General features: G+C 42.9%; 1 protein-coding gene across 1 annotated transcript in view; it reads left to right on the top strand.

Moving 5' to 3' along the window:
* MCOLN2 (mucolipin 2) overlaps window positions 1–20,136 on the top strand; it is a 57,474-nt gene extending 37,338 nt beyond the window's left edge. The window contains 9 exon segments of the mRNA XM_030325588.1: window positions 2,711–2,819; window positions 4,284–4,433; window positions 6,062–6,163; window positions 6,266–6,388; window positions 14,550–14,679; window positions 14,682–14,759; window positions 16,759–16,833; window positions 16,836–16,878; window positions 19,285–20,136. Coding sequence (XP_030181448.1) covers window positions 2,711–2,819; window positions 4,284–4,433; window positions 6,062–6,163; window positions 6,266–6,388; window positions 14,550–14,679; window positions 14,682–14,759; window positions 16,759–16,833; window positions 16,836–16,878; window positions 19,285–19,321 — 847 coding nt within the window. The 3' untranslated portion in view covers window positions 19,322–20,136.
* Window positions 20,137–20,428: the final 292 nt, after the last annotated feature.

Here is a 20,428-nt window from a genome sequence, read left to right as displayed (position 1 = left end):
AACATACTTATGTACATACATAGAAAGATAGATTGATACACAGATACATAGAAAGATAGGCAGGTAGATACATAGATAGATTAGGTAGGTATGTAGAAAGAATGATACATAGATAAAAAGATACATAGAAAGAAAGAGAAAAAAGAAGAAAGGAGGAAATAGATACATAGATACGTAGAAATACACACAGATAGAAAGATACATAGATAATAGAAAGAAAGATGGAAAGGAGGAAGAAAGAAAAAGTCTGTCTTCGGTTCAGTTAAGTTGTTTTCTTATCTACTCATTAGATGTTATCACAAGATAATTTAAGCTTCTTCACTATAAAACGGCTGAAAGTAAAATGTAAGTGCTAGGTGCTAGATACCGTTGCAGCAAGCACTGGGCATAAGTTGATCTCACCTGATTTCCTGACAGCCCATGAGGCAGGCCCAGCTGCTCCCCCTACTGCAGTGGAGGCGTCTAAAGCTCAGCACGCCTCAATAATTCAGTCAGTGAATTGCACTTACTCGCTGCCTATGCCCTTAATGCACAGGATGAGCTGTTTGCCCTCAGACACTCTTGCCGTTGTTGCTCACGCACTTGCATTACTAAATCCATACACACTTGGTCTTTTTGTTAGATGCCTTTTCTGCAGAGGTGTCGCTGTGGAGTGACTCCGATTTATAATCCCCTCTGAGCACGCCACTGAAGTTCCCTGCCCTCAGTCCCATTCCCTTGTCCCATGGCCCTTCTCAGTCTACTTTTTGAGCTCATCTCTTCATAATGCCCCACCTTGCTGCCCCTTCCCCCCCCCCCCCCCCCCCCCCCATCCTTCCTAGTTGTGTTTTCCTCTGTGGTCTCTCTCAGTGGCTGTGTCCACACCCGTGGCTTTAGCTGCCACCAGGTTTTCCTCTCTCGTCATGAATGTCCAGACTGAGCTCAGCTCACCAAGACAGAAAAACCGGAGTCATTTCCTGGATGGTCCTTCTCTCTCTTGCTTAGGTCCCTCTGGAGACCAGGTTGACTCTTGGTCTCTCACAGCTCTGTGCCTTCTCCTCTCCCTCAGCCCTTCACAGGTTCTAACTTGGATTATTCAGTAGTCTTCTCATGTGCCAGTGCTCTCCACTTACTCATAAACACACTGAGGCATTACGAAAGCACAGACACTGTAATGTTGAACAAACACATACAGTCCCCACTTCCTAGGGTCAATCATTTAGTGGGGAAGGTAGGCATCAATGATACCACACAAGAAGCACTATGAATGCGTGCTGTTGTTTGCCTGGGGACTGTTCCAAGTGCTTTCATATATGAGCTTGTTTAATCTTCACAACAGCCTATGATGTAGAGTTTTTTTTTTTATTCTACCTATTTTGAGGGGGGGGGGCGGGTGACAAAGGATGAGGACCCTGAAGGACCTTCCCCAAGGCTTCACAGCTTCTGAGTGCAGAGCTGAGGTTCAGAGCCAGCTCATCAGGCTCCAGAGACTGTGTCTTTCCTTTTTTTGCACTGTCCCTGTGTTCCTTGCTGTGTGTGCCATCTTAGAAGACATCGTTACGGGTTCAGCGGCCATCACACAAAGAAGAATGAAAGGAGCTATGAGTATGTATACTTGTGGAGAGTGCTGTGAGAATATAGGAGGGGGCTAATAAAGATGGGAATTTAGGGAATTCTCTTCCCTAAATATTTAACCTGAAATGTTAATAATTTAATCTGAAACTCAAGGCTGAAAAGATAATCTGACTTGTATGGTGTGCTCCAGGCAGAGGGATCAGCACTTGAGAAGTCCCTGAGGCAAGAGGGCCAGCAAATCTGGTAGGAGCAGGGACAGAGGAAGAACAGTGTCGCATCAAGGTAGAGAAGGTGGGGGAGAGCACCGAGGGGCAGGTGACGAAGCTGCAGGCATGGGCGGGGGCCAGGCACTTGGAATGCTACCATCAGGTCTCCGAGAAGCAGAGGTTACAGGTACATCTTCCTCCAGTACAATTCCCCCATGCTACTGTGCAGTCTGCGACCACAATTTGATTACTGCTGTGATTCCATTCCAAGAGGTGGTTTTCTCCATGTGCAGAGAACTGGGACAGTACATAGTACACAGTAGGTCGAGAAACAGAAGGGGGATTCTGGGGCACCTGGTTGGCTCAGTCAGTGTAGTGCCCCAACTTGGCTCGGGTCATGATCTCACACACAGTTCGTGAGTTCAGGCCCCACGCCTTAGTGTTGACAGCTCAGAGCCTGAGCCTGCTTTGGATTCATGTCTCCCTCTCTTTGTGCCCCTCCTCCACTTGCACTCTATTTCTCTCTACTCTCTCTCTCTCTCTCTCTCTCTCTCTCAAAAGCAAATGCACATTAAAAAAGAAAGGAAATGGGGATTCTGAGGAGCAGTGTTTTGAATTGTTCCTTCAGTAACGGAAAATTGGATATTTGTGTTTTTATGAAAAAGAACGAGTTTTGCCTCTGTTGAATAGAGCCCAAATGGACCACCTTCTGTTGAGTCTATTCTATAGGAAATATTTTTAGTACATTTAGCAAAGAGTTTATGTTTTAAATGTATAGCTTAACATCAGAGAATGTTTACCCTAAATAAAGACTTCTAAATGAATGCAGTGTGATTGTTTCTGATATTTAAGCATTTATCATTTGAACTTTTCAGACTGCCATTTGTTTGAGAATTATTCCCAAGTAAGGTGTGTTTAACATTGAATTCGGTTTTTGTTCCTCAGTTCAGAAAAACACCCCAGTATGTGCTGGCGTTTGATGCATTTGTCATTGTGATATGCTTGGCATCTCTTATTCTGTGCACAAGATCCATTGTTCTAGCTCTAAGGTTACGAAAGGTAAGTGTGTGTTCAAATGTTCTCTCCCCCTTCTAGGCCTCCATCCTGTTTGTTCAGACGTGGACAGTTGATGTTGGGTCATCCTGCCCTTTTTGGAGCTCTTGACTAAATTAGATTCCTTGAACGATCGTCCCCCTACAAGGCATTAATCAACCTGAGGTGTGCAGGGTGGGTAAGGCTCCTGGCATGTCAGGTAGGATCAGATAATTATCCTGCTTAAAACTGAGCTGCTAAGCATAGGTGCACAGTGGTGAACCCTGAGGCTTTGAGTGTTTCCAGAATAAACAAGACCCTCTTAAATTCAGGCGTGATCTTAAGAACAGAGTAATAGCATGTGTGGGTTTCATCTTTTGTCTTCAAATCAGAGTTCCTTTTGACAGGGAGGCATGGTAAATGGGTTATAATGAAGCACAGAATACTTTTTTCTATTTTTAAAAATAGTTTATTCTCTCCTGAGTTTCATTTTACCTTTTTACCCCCAGAGTTCTTGTGAATACATACTTCAGCTCCCCACAAATCTTATTCTGTCTTGTTGTATGTGTGTAAATGCAGACTGGGGTCAGGGGTAATACAGGAAGTCATCATTTGTGGATACCATCCGTGGAGCAAGAAAATAGTGTACAATCTATTTTTCTTACTCTTTTTTTAAAAATGTTTATTTATTTTTGAGAGAGAGAGAGAGAGAGAGAGAGAATGAGAATGAGAATGAGAATGAGAATGAATGTCAGCGAGGGAGGGGCAGAGACAGAGGGAGACACAGAGTCCGAAGCAGGCTCCAGGCTCTGAGAGGTCAGCACAAGCCCGACGTGGGGCTTGAACTCATGAACTGTGAGATCACGACCTGAGCCAAAGTTGGACACTGAACCAACTGAGCCACCTGGGCACCCCTATTTTTCTTACTCTTGACCTTTGTCAACTTATTTTGTAAATAATCTGCTTCTCTTACCTGTTCCCCAAGCCTCTTGATAATCTCCATCTGAGGTCATGGTCCTGGGTCTGCCGAAGTTAGGGGGCACCATTGGGAGTCACGATTGACTTCCCACCGGTGGGACTACACACTCTGGAACCAGGCTGCCCAGACCCATATCCTGCCTAGCCTTCCCATGCCTCAGTTTCTTCTTCTGAAAATAGACCTGATTCATAGGGAGTCAGATTGAATGAGTTGATAACGTGTAAAATATTGAGAATGTGCTATGCGGTAGCAATTATGACAAGAGTCTCTTGGTGTTAGAACATAAGCATTTGATGTTTGAGTTAACTTAGCAGGTACTAGAATGCTTACTTTTAGCTGCAATAGATTATGGGGGAAAGTGGGCCGTAATCCCCACCCTCAAAGAGGATCTGTCAGGTTGGGAAAGGTAATGCCATATCATTTTACAGGCGAGAGCACTGTTTTGCGCTTGTCTTCTCCTTCCAGAGGGCAGTGTGGTTTGTAAGAAATGCTTTTTAAAATGTTTGCCGCAGAGATTTCTCAATTTCTTTCTGGAGAAGTACAAGCGACACGTGTGTAACGCCGACCAGTGGGAGTTCATCAATGGATGGTATATCCTGGTGATTATCAGCGACCTAATGACGATAATTGGATCCATATTAAAAATGGAAATTAAAGCAAAGGTGAGGGCAACCCATTTTAATGTTCTGCTCTTTCTTTTCCTCTGGGGGACCCCCGGCACGTTGAGATATAAAATCCTTACAGAGACTACTTTGAGCCTGATGTTTTCTCTTTTCTCACATCTATAAAACCATCTCACATCAGATGCCTGGGTTATTTCCTCTGACTTGATTCCTCATCAAGGGAAACTAAGGAAACTGTTGTTCTGTGAAAGATGATATCCCTAGGAATATCCCCCAGGAAACTCAGCATCTTCACAATAGGAACTGAGAAAATTGGCTGTTTGGGTGGGCTTCATTTTTCTTTTTTTTTTTTTTTTAAGTTGCAGAAGAAGCAGCTGGCCCATGAACCAATCATGGCAAGAGCCAGTGGCGACTATCCATGACTGATGGGTGCTTGGAGGGGAGTGAGGACAGGAATACTGAGTGACCACTAGGCACCTGACACCTTCTTGTTGTTAGTTGATTTAATCCCATGACTACATCTTGACCCCCCCCCTCCTTCATCTGGCTCTTCTCCCCTCCTTGCTGTCAGCAGATGCTGACCACCTGAAGTGCCTCCCTCCTCTCCACCCTGACTACTCTGGCTTCCTTCACGATATCTTCCTCTCAGGCCTATACTACTATAGCATATTCCTTTTTTTTTTTTTAACGTTTATTTATTTATTTGGGGGTGGGGAGGGGCAGAGAGAGGAGCGGGAGAGGATCCCAAGCAGGCCTCGCACTGTCAGCGCGGAGCCTGATGGGGGTCGCGAACTCAAGAACTGTGAGATCATGACATGATCTGAAATCAACAGTTGGATGCTCAACCAACTGAGCCACCCAGGCACCCCACAACAGTCTTCTCATTGGTTTTCCTGCCTTCCTCCTTATATTCCTCAGATCCATCCACCCCACTGTCAAACTAATTTGTCCAGAAGTGTCTAAATCCTCTCTGCCTCACAGGGCCCCAAACTGGGATGAAGTGTTCTCCTTTCAGCATGGTGTCTGGGGAACCCATCATCTCGCTCTGCCTCCCTCCCTGTCCTAGGTCTCCCGGACCCATCAGTGGTCGTCTCTAGGACATCCTGCTGGCTCTTGGCCTGTGCCTCTGTTCAGCCTTTGTCCATTGACCTGCAGTGTCCTCTCTCAACCTGCCCTCCAGGCCCGGCTCCATTCTGGAGTCACCCTCTGGAGACCCTGTGTGACATGCCAGGCATTGTGGCTCTCTTTGCACTTAGTATATTAAATTAGAACTGTGTGTGTTTGTCTCCTCAATTAGACTTAAAAGTCCTTGAGAGAAAGAACTGGGTTAGCAAATCATGTTGGAGCTTTCTTTCAAAAATAGGTGAATGGTATTGTTTGATATTTAACAAACACCATTACTTTATACTCTTTAATGCCTAGGTCAGTAGTAAAGGCAATTACTATTTCCAGATACTGTTTGAACAAAACTCAGTTCAACCAACTCAAATACTAAAGGAAATGAGAAACACATTTGGAATTGTGCTCTTTTCTTCTTCAGTTTACGGGCTCTTAGTATCACATATAGAGAGGCAGTCAGTCCATTCTTTTCCAGTCAGTTTAAAGTGAGGTTAATACCCTGAATGGAGTGGAGTGTTTTACTCATGTCTATTTTTTTCATTCTTTAGAATCTCACCAATTACGACCTGTGCAGCATTTTGCTCGGAACGTCTACGCTCTTTGTCTGGGTTGGCGTCATCAGATACCTGGGTTACTTCCAAGCATATAACGTAAGGATGTGGCATCGGGTAGGGCACTAGGATTGAGACTCATTCCTTCTTTGGGTGCCAGTCAGCTACTTTTAAATTCCCTCCTGTTGGTTTTTATTTCAGGTGCTCATTTTAACGATGCAAGCCTCACTGCCCAAAGTTCTTCGCTTCTGTGCTTGTGCTGGTATGATCTACTTGGGCTACACGTTCTGTGGCTGGATTGTTTTAGGACCTTATCACGACAAGGTGTGTAGCACCAATCCTTGCTTCTATGAATTAAGCACTCGGGACTCTTACAAGTGGGTCCCAGCACTGCCCTGCTTTTTACCCAGCACTGGCACGTACCCTCGACCTCAGTGAGACCTGCCTTTGCATTGGCTTTCTTTCCCTTTCCAGGACACTCAAGTGACTTCAGGATATCAAAGCAAGCACTATAACTGTAACTAGAGAGTGCATTTCCCTTGTCTGGGCTTCAGGAGGCACATATTAACCCAGCTGATCATCAAATGAGAAATATTTGGACGTGAGGTCACTACAGTAAAAATGAAAAGTAAATGAGGAAAGTTATTGCAATATCCTTCTAACTTAAAGCAGTAAGGTTTTCGTCCAGATTCATTGAGGAGAATGAAGGTGGACAAAGACTGCCCAGAATGACCCTGTTAGGTTTATGATTAAAATGATAACACATCTTGTCTTTGTAGGTGGTTTTGATTACAGTGTCCTCTTTGTGCCTTATTAAAGATCAGTATCTGAATTCTAAACTAACACTGGGCTTCACTCAGTAGCAGCAGCATCGTAAGGACATCAAAGTTAGGTTCAGATGTTCTTTTAGAACAGTACATTTGATAGATGCCTCAGGAAATGAAATTAGGTAGGCCTTGATTTCATACCAAAATAAGTAAGAGGAATCATTGCATCTTATAGTTTTTCTTCCATGGGTCTCTGGCAGTTGGAACAACAGAAACAACACAATGAAAAATAATAGGCAGCTATTACTTGATGCTTGTGTGTCAGGTACTGTGCTAAGCATTTCTGTCTCCTCTTGTTTGGTCTCTACAGCCCAGGCTACAGGTTTCTTGGCTTAGTGCAGAGGATTGTGTTAAAGCGTATAGAACAGCTCAGCCTTCAGTTTTGACCTTGGTAGTTGCATGAAACAAAACATATGATCAAATCTGGTTCGCAAACTACTCACAAAAAGCGAGCGGTCCACAAAGCGCCAACTTCCTGTGTTATACTAATGTAAATCCTAGCAACTTGACACACAGGCGAGCTTTCTCCTCTTTAAGTGTTACATTTAATATGTCCAGGGAGAATGACTGTTTTCCTTTTGGAGAAACTGTGTAATTAACAAAGTGACAATCCCTGGGTTAATAGTAAATCTTGATAATATTATTGCTCTTCCAATTCCATGCCACTGCTTTAAAGGCGACTCATGAGTAAAAATCGTAGTTTAATACAATCTCTCAGATCTGGAGTACTTACTATTTAGCGCTCAGGAAAATTTACGTTTCTCTTTCTCACTTACGTCCTGCTCTGAATGCTTATCAACATTCTTGTCACTAGGGGGCAGTGTTGTACTGTGCGGAATAAATACTGAGCCTAAGAATTTCTGCTTCAATTCACTGGTTTCAAGGCCTCAGGATGAGTGGTTCTTTCTCCTTTGCCCTCCATTTCCTCTACCCCATCATTACTCTGGAAGATGCTTAGATAATGTTGCTTGGATTTTACTAAAATAGCTACCATTCCCAAGCATTATATGTTAGATAGATATAGTGCTCAAGTTCTTTACCTCTTGCTGTCAACCCACCCAGCAGCCCTGTAGGGGAAATATTACATTTCTTTTACCTAAAATCAGGATCTTAAGATGTTAGATAGTTTTCCCGAGGTTACACAGCTAGTAAATAGCAGATAGGATTCACATCCAGGTTTGTGTGACCCCAATCCCCGTGCTTTGACCAATGCCCTGTAGGGCTTTTCTTGGTATTCTCTAAAACAGATCATTACAAAAGAGCATTTGGTTTGACCCATGAATAGATCAACTGTGAGAGGAGAGCTACTTAATCAGTCTTACTTCCCTCAATGTGTCAAGATTACCTTGAAGAAAATGATGTTATTTGTTTTGTGAGTCTGAGTGTGTTTTCCTATGTTTGGTTCTGTCCTTTTAAAGAATCCAGGTGAGAGTGGGATTCTCTGGACTAGCACTGTTCAGTAAAAATATGAGAGCTCCAAATGAGAGCCACATGTGTATTTCCAAATTTTCTAGTAACCACAGTAAAAAAACAAAAAAACAAAAAAACACAAAACAGATGAATTGATTTTAATTATATATTTAATCCAATATATGCCAGAGATTACTTTAGCATGTACTCAATATAAAACATTGAGATATTTTATACTCCTTTTTTTTTTTTCCTATGCTTTGAAATATGGTGTGTATTTTATCCTGACAGCACATCTCAGTTTGGACCAACTGTATATCAGGTGCTCGGTGGTCACATGTAGCTAATGTCTGCCATATTGTACCTTGCACCTCTTGACTTGTATCTCCCTGTTAATGTCTGCTGTCCGTTTCTCCCCCAGAGGACCAGAGGGATGAGAGTTGTCTCTAGGGTTGCATAGCAGGTCTGTTTATGGCATCTATCTTTCATCTCTAGCCAGACTGATACATTGGGGAAACGGATAGTTGAATTAACTCAGTGAAGGCATTAGTCAGTGGAGGGCGAAACCTTCAGTGGTTCTGGAATTTTGCGTTTTCCTTCTCTATTTTGCTGCTTCTTCTTTGAATCTGAAGTTCAAAATGTTTACTGCCCCCTGTGCCCCTCCCTCCCCTGCAAATTAATCTAAACGGTCAGAATTTTCAGATTCTGTCAGCATCTCTTGAATCAGAAGACCTTGAGAATTACCTGAAGTCTTGAAAAGCTGGGCACCACAACAAGCATTTTCTAGGATTTCTAAAATCCTTGGGTATGGAAGCTAACTCTTCCTTTAAACGAACAAACAGAACACTGTAAAGAGGAGGTATCAGGAGAACTAGACTTTCACAGGCTCTTTGATTGGCAGCAGGACTTCCATATTCTAGCTTCCTGTTTTCCTGTTAGACATTGGATTTCAGTGGTTCAACTGAAAGAGAGTAGAGACCCAAGTTCTGGCCAATGTTGATTCCAGCACTAATGGACTTTGGCACAGCGCCCTTTCAAAATGTCTGGACACAGAGGACCACAGACTGTTGATGTTTAATAATTGAAGATGAGGTTTGGGAGAACATTATGCTAATGTGGCTCTTGCATTTCCATAGGACTTTTTCACCGTGAAGAATAAATCAGTGTTACATTGCACTGTCCCCATTTTACAAATGAGAAGACCAAGGCACTGAAAAAATGCCGGACTTCACTGATGCCCTGGGTAGAAGTTCGGTAGAACCCATATGACATCTTCAGTCTTTCAAGGCTTCTCCTTTTAGCCAAGCGCCTCTCTTATTCAAAACAGCTGTTAGCCAGTTAAATCATCTCACCTGAATGTTGCATGAGGTTCTCAGTACCAGCTCTTAAAGCAATTTTTTATGCCCTTCTCTGTAATAAGCCACTGTAGGTAATGTTTTCATTCGAATGAAAGTTCTCTGCGGCTCAATCACAAAGTGATCATTTGTGGAACAAGTGCTTGAGTTCACACAGTGGTCTCACAGAACCTAGGGGGGGAAATAACCACTTAAGATTTATTAAGTGTCTAGTGTGTACCAAACATTGTCAGGTTCTTCTAGACTGAGTTCTTGGAGGGCAATGACTCTGGCTTGTTGCTCTTTGCATTTCCCAGGTCTAGCAGGGTGCATAAAACATGGTAGAGGCTCAGCTAGTTCTCAAAAGAACCAAAGCAATTCCATATAAATGTAGTCCTAGACTGGAAGCACATTAGGAGCTTATTCTCCTTACCTTGGATATTATTTAAGTTCACTTCTACTATGGATTTTGGCCACTGAAACCGAGTGTGGTTCACAGCCACTTCTCCAGGTACAAAATGGCAGGATGTGTACCATTCGTTTTATTGGTTCTCCTTTAAATGTTTGGTGGGCTAAAATACATCTCATGTGCATAGAGGAGAGGGAGATACAATGGTTGTGAATAACATTCATCTTGAAGCAGATATCATATCTAGGCTGATACTAAGTAACCGCACAAGAGACACAAGAGACTAAGGAATGAATTTGAGAATGTACCCAATAACTATTTGCAGCTTTGGAACCTGAAGCACAGACTGTTACAGGTTCTTGAAACTAAAGAAAGGAATTGACTAGATTCCAAAAGAATTATTAATGGTGCTGGCAGAGTTGTAATTCATGTCTATAGAAACCAGGTTTAATTTCATTGTCTTAAGGATGGTGGTAGGGATGGAAAATATTGACTCTGAGAACTGCCCATCTTACTGTTAGATAATCTGCATATTGTTCAGTGATTTGCTCAAGTGAATATTCCCTCCAGATCTTTGTGGAGAGCAACTTCAGAGTTTCTCCGAATTGTTGCTGATGCGGTAAAGGCACGGGCATGATCTTTGTTTGGGCTACATTTGTTACTCTCCCTTGGTTATAAGCTTTACCCTTTCACCCTGTGGATTTGGACATGGAGCAGGGAGGTTAGGACATGGTGTGTGTTATCTAGTTGGGACATGGAGAAGTGTATAAAACCAATGAGGAGACAAGCTAGTAATTTACTCCATGGTTCTTACTGATACAGAGAACAGGGAAGGGAGCAGCCCTGGCTGCCTGGAAGTAGACTTTGAAATAGCCCTTCAACATTGGCTTAGTGGGATACAGGGATGGGGCCGGGGAGAAGGAGGTGGAGGAGGACATCACGTCAGGTGAAGAGGACACATCCGTGAGGAAAAGAGAAAGAAGTGGGCCTGGTGTGTGGGAGCAGACAGACACAGGATGCTAATATTGACGATGAGGAGAGAGCAAGAGGCCACGTGAAGAAGAAACTTATCCCAACCTTCTTGGTTTGGATTTTTACTTTGCATCCTGACTTTGTATATTATTATTATTTTTTTTAATTGAACAATTTTTTTAAATGTTTATCTTTGAGAGAGAGAGAGAGAGACAGAGCGTGAGCAGGGGAGGGGCAGAGAGACAGAGAGACACAGAATCCCAAGCAGGCTCCAGGCTCTGAGCTGTCAGCACAGAGCCCGACGCAGGGCTCGAACTCAAGAATTGCGAGATCATGACCTGAGCCAAAGTCGGATGCCCAACCGACTGAGCCACCCAGGTGCCCCTGGTTTTTTTATGTTTGTTTATTTTTGAGAGAGAAACAGAGCATGAGGGGGGGGAGGGGCAGAGGGAGAGGGAGACACAGAATCCGAAAACGGCTCCAGGCTCTGAGCTGGCAGCACAGAGACCGACGTGGGGCTTGAACACACGAACCATGGGATCATGACCTGAGCTGAAGTCAGATGCTCAACTGACCAAGCGCCCGACTTTGTATATTCTTAAGCAAGCGAAATGACCTGGAGTCTATAGTGTATGAAGTTTAGATTTTACTGAAGTCTGGACTGCAGGATGAGGAGGTTGGAGTAAAGACCACTTGCTTGGAGGTTTTCATAATAATCTGGGTGTAAGTGTTGACATCAGAGTGGATCAGAAAAACATCATAGGCGCAGGTAGACCTTAAAAGATTGAAGAGAAGGGAAGACTAATCAATTCAACACAGTTTTAAGCATTTGATGGTTTTGGTGTAACTGTTCTTGGTAGGAGACTGGAGTCATTGACAGAAATAGGGAATTGGAGGGAAAGGACAATTCTGGGTTAGGGGGTGGGAGGTTTTACTTTGTGGAATGTGATGTAGTACCTGGACCTCTGAGTCGAGGTGTCCTGTAAACATTGATCAGGGACTGGGCTGTCCCTAGAGCCAACTGACTCAGTGGACATGTGCCCCTCATGCTAAGGACAGAATTTGGTTCAAAACTCTACACTAACTTGTTCCATCTGTGTTTTTGAAAACTGTATTGTCTTTTGCCTGTTAGGTCATTATTGTTCTTTAGATAGAAGCTTTTACATTCCACTGATGTTTAACCCCTGGCCCTAGAGATGTTTGTTTTATTATGCACCTGCTGTTGTTAGTCGCTGTGGCAATAGGTTGTTAACCACTAAAGCCAGGAGGGCTGCTGGTGGAATTCCACTCTGCACACGCTCAGCTCCTGAACTCCAGGTGTATGCCTCCAACTAACTGCCTAATATCAGCCATTTCTCGCTGGCTCCTCAGACTCGCCTCATCTAAAACTGAGTCCCTTAGGTGTCTCTTCCCAGACTTATTTCATCTTAGTTTCCTTCTCTTTCCAGTCTCCCCTGGGTTCCTTGCAACCCCCGGCTCCCGCACTCACCTCTCACTGGCCTCCCTGCCCCTAGGCTTATCTCATTCTAGGAGATCTTCCGTGGGCTGCGGTTACCTTTAACAAACACAGACCAGCTTGTGTCACTCTCTGGATAGAGTATTTTTACTGGTTTCAAGTTGGCCTGTAGGAGTTTGAAGTGTGTAGAAGACAGAGGTTGCCCTTGCTGCGTGACTCCAGCCACTTCCCAGTTAGAGCGCTGTTTTCCCCTATGCTCACTGATAAACGCTCCCCTCTCTCCTCTCATTGGTGAACTACTCAGCCTGCGGGCCATAGTTCTGAGGGCCGCTTTGCTTACACAGCCCACCCCAGCTCTACCACAGGGCATTGTGTATCTTGGCCTGTCCATATAGCATGGGAGCCCTTCGAAGGCATGAGCCGTGATCCTTCATCTTTTGACACTTTTCCCACTGTGGTGATCTTTTTTTTTATGTGCTATCATTACCTGGACCTGTGGTGGAAAGGCTACAGTGAAACACTCCGTGTGGCAAAATTTTCTCCAGCCGTGCTGTGTCTTAGCCACTTCTATCTTGCTGGTTGTAGAGTACCACCGTTCCTTCAGAAAGGGTTTGGCAGGACATGCATCACTTAGAACCAATAATGGGAAAAAACATTATGCTAAGACATGTTTATTACATGTCCTATTATTGGGAGTCTAGTGACAAGGAAATAGTTAAATTTGACATCCAAGGAATGGCCTGTTACATAAAAGAATGCTTTCTAAGTGTGAATAACTCAAGAAATGTTAAGTAGAAAAAAATCAATATGCAAAATTCTTAGATGATGTGACCACAAGTATATAAAAAGTTCAAAGGAAAAAAAAAGTGAGAGAAATACTAAGATTGTAAGCGTCGAGAAGAGTTTTGAATAATGTTTTCGTATTGTGGTATATTCTAGATGTTTGAAATGAATTAGTTATTGGATAAGGGTTGTTATCCAAAATCTATACAGGACTTATCCAACTCAACACCAAAAAAAAAAAAAAAAAAAACCCAAATAATTCAGTGAAGAAATGAGATGGGCAGAAGACATGCAGAGACACCTTTCAAGAAGACATTCAGATGGCTAACAGACACATGAAAAAATGCTCAACATCACTCATCATCAGGGAAATACAAATCAAAACCATGGTGAGATACCACCTCATGCCTGGCAGGATGGCTAAAAGTAACAACTCAGGCAACAACAGATGTGGGCAAGGAGGAGGAACCCTTTTGCACTGTGGGTGGGAATGAAAACTGGTGCAAGCTACTCTGAAAAATAGTATGGAGGTTGCTGAAAAATTAAAATAGAACTACCCTACGACCAGAAACTGACTACTAGGTATTTATCTAAAAGATACAAAATGCTGATTCGAAGGAGCACATGCACCCCAGTGTTTATGCAGCACTATCAACAATAGCCAAATTATGGAAAGAGTTCCCATGTCCCTTGACTGATGAATGGATAAAGAAGATGTGGATACACACACACACACACACCTACCACACACATCTAATATACGTAGAATATTACTCAGCAATCAAAAAAGAAGGAAATTGCTATTTGCACAACGTGGATGGAACTAGAGTGCATTATGCTAAGTGAAATAAAACAGAGAAAGACAGGTATGTATGATTTCACTCATATGTGGAATTTAAGAACCTAAACAGATGAACATAAGGGAAGGGAAGGAAAAATAAGATAAAAAGAGGGAGGGCAAACCATAAGAAACTCTTAAATACAGAGAATAAACTGAGGGTTGATCGGGTTGCAGGGGATGGCTAAATGGGTGAAGGCATTAAGGAGGACACTTGTTGGGATGAGCACTGGGTGTTGTATGTAAGTGCTGAATTCCCTGGGTTCTACTCCTGAAACCGATACTACAGTGTATGTTAACTAACTTGAACTTAAATAAACAAATTTTAAAAATAAAATGAATGTCACTTAATGATAGTGACAACAGCATCAACAAAAGAACTAACTAGATGCTTCTCTGCTTTTTTGGATATTAGTCTTAAACATTTCTGGTTTCCCCCCCTCCCCCCCCTTACAGTTTGAAGATCTGAACACAGTTGCTGAAGTGTCTATTTTCTCGGTCAATGGTGATGACATGTTTGCGACCTTTGCTCAAATACAGCCAGAAGGCATCTTGGTGTGGCTGTTCAGTCGCCTGTATTTATATTCCTAATCAGTCTTTTTCTATATATGATCCTCAGCCTGTTCATTGCACTTATTACAGATTCTTATGATACCATCAAGGTAAGTAATCTTTCCTGCCAAAAAATGACTACAAATTCTGTCTCAATTGGGACGTAGGGAAAATACTACACTTTTTACTTAAAATAGGACAATAGTATTTGATTTTGAGGCTTTTTGGGAAAAGAAACTTTTAGGTGTTGGAAGTTAATTTTATTTTTTATTTTTATTTTTTTAATGTTTTATTTTTTGAGACAGAGAGAGACAGAGTATGTGTGGGGGAGGGGCAGAGAGAGAGGGAGACATAGAATCTGAAGCAGGCTTCAGGCTCTGAGCTGTCAGCATAGAGCCTGATGCAGGGCTTGAACTCACAAACTGTGAAATCATGACCTGAGCCGAAGTCGGATGCTTAACTGACTGAGCCACCCAGGTGCCCCAATTTTATTTTATTTTTTAAGTTTATTTCCTTATTGAAGAGAGACACAGAGAGAGTGCAAGTGGGGGGGGACAACCAGAGGTGGGGACAGAGGATCCGAAACAGGCTCTGTGCTGACAGCAGAAAGCCCGATGTAGGGTCAGGATCATGAACGTGGATCATGACCTGAGCGAAAGTCAGAAGCTTAACTGACTGAGCCACACAGGTGCCCCTGGAAGTTAATTTTAAGTATACATTTAGGGCATTGTCCCTGTTGCCCTGACCAGGGTGGCGTGGTTAGAAGTGTGCTGGAAAGAGAGAAAGGAAGTGGGTCGGGATGGGCCGAGCATGGTAAATCACATAGTTGGGCTGTCGTGTTGGCAATGGCAGGTACAGGTGTACCTGCCTGTTCTGGAACTTGAGCTTTGAGTAAGTTTGAGTGATGAGGGGTGACTGCTGTCGTGACAGCCTGTCCAGATATGGATACACTGCTCACACGGCATGACATAACCATGTGTGTGGTGCGCATTCCTTTAAATCATGAAAACTGAGCCTTTTGTGACCTGCTGAGCGTCCTAGCTTCTGAAGCCATCCTGTGGGTTCTGTATCCTTCAGACTGGACCTGTTTAACTGAGTTGTAGCTTGAAGCGAGCTCTGTGCTGCCTAGTGTGGCCACACCTCCACAGCAGATGGTTTGTGCTTGGAAAAATCCTTGTTTCAGGACAAGGGGTTCATGTCAGTGCCTTGGGGTTTTGTCCTCTTCCTAAGCCCTTCTCAGACTAATTCGGAAGAGGACAGTCTATTGGAATACTTCTGAGCACTCTGAGTATGGCGAGCTGAGCGCCTCCCGTGGGAATCGTTGTTTGGCTGTAGCAGCAGGGCTGGGCATGGAGACAGGAACTGCGAAATCCTGCCCTGTGGGTTCTTGTCTTTGATGTGGCAGTGCCCCTGCCCCAGGAGCGGGCCAAGCCTCGGGACTTCAGTAAGCATGAGGTAAGTGGGAAGACCCCTCTGCCTTCTGCCCACTAAGTGGACCAATTTCTACAAAAGTAGAGAAAATAGGGCACCTGGCTGGCTCAGTCGTTTAAGTGTCGGACTCTTGATCTCGGCCCAGGTCGTGATCTCGTGGTTCATGAGTTTGAGCCCTGTGTCGGGCTCCTGTGCTGTTAGCATGAGCCTACTTGGGATTCTGTCTCTCCCTCTCCCTGTCCGCACCACCCCACTTGTGTGCTGTCTCCTCTAAATAAATAAATAAATAAACTAAAAATAAAATAAAAAGTAGAGGAAATAGGGATTACTTCCCTGAGGGCTCTACATTGGCAGTGAGAGAAAGGGGAGGTCTTATCTGGTCTTAAAATTAGCATTAAAATTTTAGACTTTTGACTATTTCCTTCATTCCCTTTATTAACACACCCCCTCCCTTGCCCAGCCATGGCTTTCTTTCTGGGGTTTGGATTGTTTTCCGTTCCCATGGTGGCCCTGGCTTAGCTTTCTGGGACTGACAGATGATGCCTCGCTGTTAATATCAGTTTTGGATCGGAGCTAGCAACGTGGGAGAGTTTTTTTTAGCAAAGGTGGGTTTGATGTGTTGACAGAGGGAGCCCATTCTCATGCTCTGCAAATAAGGTAACAACATTATGTACTTTTAAAGAAATACCACAGAATGGATTTCCTGAAACGGACCTTCAGGAATTCCTGAAGGAGTGTGGTAGCAAAGAGAAGTATCAGAAGAGGCCTCACCCTTCTTGTCCTGCATCTGCTGCCTGAGGAGGTCAGTAGTGTGTTTAATCAGGTTCTCCATGCTCCTGAGGTGATCTTCTCTGTGGCCTTAACAACGGGTTCTTCTAAGGTTTTACCCTATTCTCAGAGATCAGCTTATTGTGGGAAATATAATCTTTCATTTTCTTTCCTCCCACTGAAACTGGCTTAGAAATGAATTGTTTCTTACAAAACGGGGTAGAAAGCTACATGACGTGGTTGAAATCTCTAGGGAATATTATGAGGACCCTAACAAGAAGGCCTGAGTTATGTCCGCTAACGTCAAGATAGGTGAACCTCTGAGGTGGCCAATAAGAGGTTCAAAACTCTTATTTTTAGGATTGGAGCTCTAGGAATGTCCACGGCCTTTTCCCTTTCCACAGTATTTGGTATAATAACCTTTCTTGAGCTGAGCAGAGAACCTGCTTGAGAGGAGGTCTGTGCATAGCTTTGGTTGGGAACACATATCAGTAGCTCTACATCGACCAACTGTGCTTCGCTGGCATTCGGCAGGACACTTATGCAAATGGTCTACACCTCAGTAGCAAAGCATCCACTTAGTAGTTTGGGGGTAAAATAGGGGTCACATGAGGATAGTTTTCTTAATTGTGCCCTTATTTATTTTCCTCTGTAGTCACAGGTGGGGTTGTTGACTGAAAATATCCCCTACCCATGTTTTCGAGAAGAAATCTCTAAATCAAAATTCCTGAAGGGAGATGGAAGAACATAATTGCTACTTTAAACCACAGGATGTATTTTCTGTTAATCGATTCATACCGCATCTTGGGATTTGAAATGATATGAGTGAGCGTTTTCCAAAGAATGTCTGGTAAATATGAAATGAAGTCTTCTGAGAAAAGTTCAGTTTTTTAAAATACATTTCTTCCTCTCAGAGCATTAATTGTTGCCATGGAAGCTGGGATAAAGGGAAATTAATTTTCTTAATAGGCAGTGGCTTCCTAAGAGGCACCTTATGTAAGGAAAATCTCTCAAAGTTGTTTTTTCCAATGTGTATTTAACTGTAAAGAAAAAAATCATCATTAGAGAATGTAATTGTGAATTCTGGAAAGTAACCGATAAGTTTTTGGTATTTGATTTTGGACTTTGGTGTGCATCACAAAAGCCACAGGAGGATGTTAAATGTTTTCTTGTGCAGCCACTGGAATGAGCAAAGGTTTTAAGGGAGGGACTAGAAAACGTCTTGGTCGGATTGGGTCTGAGAACTGAGAAGAAGAATCAATATCAGCAGACGGTCCACTGTATGGCAATGCGAGGGGCTGTTGAGAAGATGCCTGCTTCACAGGAGGGTCTGCTCATCATGAACAAATGAAAGAATCAGGGGACTGAGGGGAGTCTACCAAGGAAGTCAGCTGAAGAACTAAAATGTTGAAAGTTTTGAAAAAAGAGGCTATACAAAAATAAAACAGAAGTGGTTGTTACCGAAGATGGTCATGGGTGAAGTCAGCTTGGAGAAGTTTAGTTGAATAATCAGATCAAAGCTTGATCTGATTGGATCCCAGGCCAATTGGGATGGACCCTACAGAGAGTAAACGAAGGTCACGGGACTGATGCCGGAAATGGATGTCCTGGGGCCATGAGAATAAATGATGACTTTGACTCCATCAAAAAGTACACCTGGAGGTGTTTAAAGGTTAGGAACCTAAGAATGGTAGAAATTGAGGAAGGCCATAAAGGGAGAGTAATATAGAGAGAGACCTCACTGAGGGAATGTGGGGAGTAAGGGCATCGCAATATTGGTGTCTAGGTCCCCTTTCTGGTGCCTATCCACTGACACCCCCAACTGACAGCTCCATCTCCTGCAGAACACAGATGGGGGTCACTTTTTAATCAACAGGTCCAGCAACCACAATAGATTGATTTTCCTTCAAATTGTTGACAGAGTCTCTGGACTGATCATCAGAATACCTGGCTTTCTGTTTGGACCCTTCTGGTTACCAAATGTGTCCCATGATCTCTCCTTAACCTCTTGGTCCTTCCAGTGCCATCAGAGTACAACAGATGACCTCTGAAACCAGGTCTCATGTGATGTGATTCTTTGGAAAGCTATACCTGGTTGGACAAATACAGAATTAGCTTTCCCCTTCTCCACTGCAGCAAAGGGGAAATCTGTTGTAGCCATTGAGTAGCCAATTGTAGCCATATGTTGTTGTCATGTGACAAAGCCATTGCTTTGTCAATGAAAGGAGACGCAGGGTCCTTTTACATGGACAACTCAGAATTGCCAAAGCATCTAGTCAAACCAAAAATATGTACATCGACCTTCTTACCTTTTCTTCTTCTTATATGTCGAACTCAGTGTGTCTATAACTTATGCATGCCTGACTGCAGAGTATTCCTATTCCATCCCACAGATTCTGAATCATTGTTTTCTCTTTCCTCCTTCCCCTTTCTGATACAGGAAAGGAAGTGATGACCAATTGGTACTTATGAACTAAAGTCTTCCTGCTAAGATAATCACGTTTCAGGCCTCTTTACCCTGTGACAATGCAGAGGGCCCCTAACAGCTCGGACCAGCACTTCCAAAATACTGACTTATTTAATTGTGGAGCAGGAAAGAGGACTGTTATCTGGTTGAACACAACTGAAATTCCAAAGTTCCTTTTATAAACTTGGATGATGAAGCATAGACCACGGTCAACTACTGGGCATTAGTGCAATGGAGTAGTGATAATGAAATTCTGCGTTGAACTTTAACTTATGACATCACAATGTTGGGATGGAAAAAAAAAAATCACATTTCAAAGTGTGCCAAAACAGTGGCACCTAAAGCCATGCATTGAAAGATATGTGTTAATCGTTCAATAAGGGTTTGTTTTAAAAGTGATTTGGGATTAGAAGACATTGCTAATTCATGGTGTGTACAGAAATGAAGTAGTTGGTTCCAACACTCAGTTAGAAATTGCAAGGTGGAGAACTATTAAGCCAATTAAAGAACACACTTAATCAACAAAAAGACCGTCTTGGCCTGTTTCCTATGTTTGTTTGTTTTCCAGCATGACAGGAAGCAACTGTTGGCATGGTGGGATGAACCATGGGGTTCAATGGGTTGGTTCAGTGGGATGAACTGGAAACAGTCATTTGTACACCTTGTCGCTTGTGCTATTGTTGATTATACATACATGACATGGAAGTGAAGGGTAGCAGTGGTCACTCATTTAACAACTGAACTCCACTATGGTGGCAATTTGCCCTTGTCAAGCAAGGAAAGATGGTATTTTTTTCCCAAATAAATTTATTTTTATCACAACAAGTGGAGCTACTGCTTTTTTTTTTTTTTTAATGTAGTATTCTTAATATCTACCTAGCGCAAAATTCAGATCACATCTCTATGACCTATCTGGTCTCCAGAAGGGGTTTCTCACTTCTTAAAAGCAATGAAAGAGATATAGGGGTTAGTATATAGAAGTTATCCGATAAATATTTATGATATAACTTGAGATTAAGATTACTTCATGTATGGATTTATTTTGTACTTTTGTATTTTAAATTTATTAGAGAAGCACAGAATTGGAATCAAGCAGAACCCTCATCCCAATGCTCTC

Source organism: Lynx canadensis, chromosome C1 (genome assembly GCF_007474595.2).
Source record: "Lynx canadensis isolate LIC74 chromosome C1, mLynCan4.pri.v2, whole genome shotgun sequence".
Taxonomy (NCBI): Eukaryota; Metazoa; Chordata; class Mammalia; order Carnivora; family Felidae; genus Lynx; species Lynx canadensis.
Note: the sequence above shows the minus strand (reverse complement) of the source record. Positions and strands in the feature narration are given on the sequence as shown.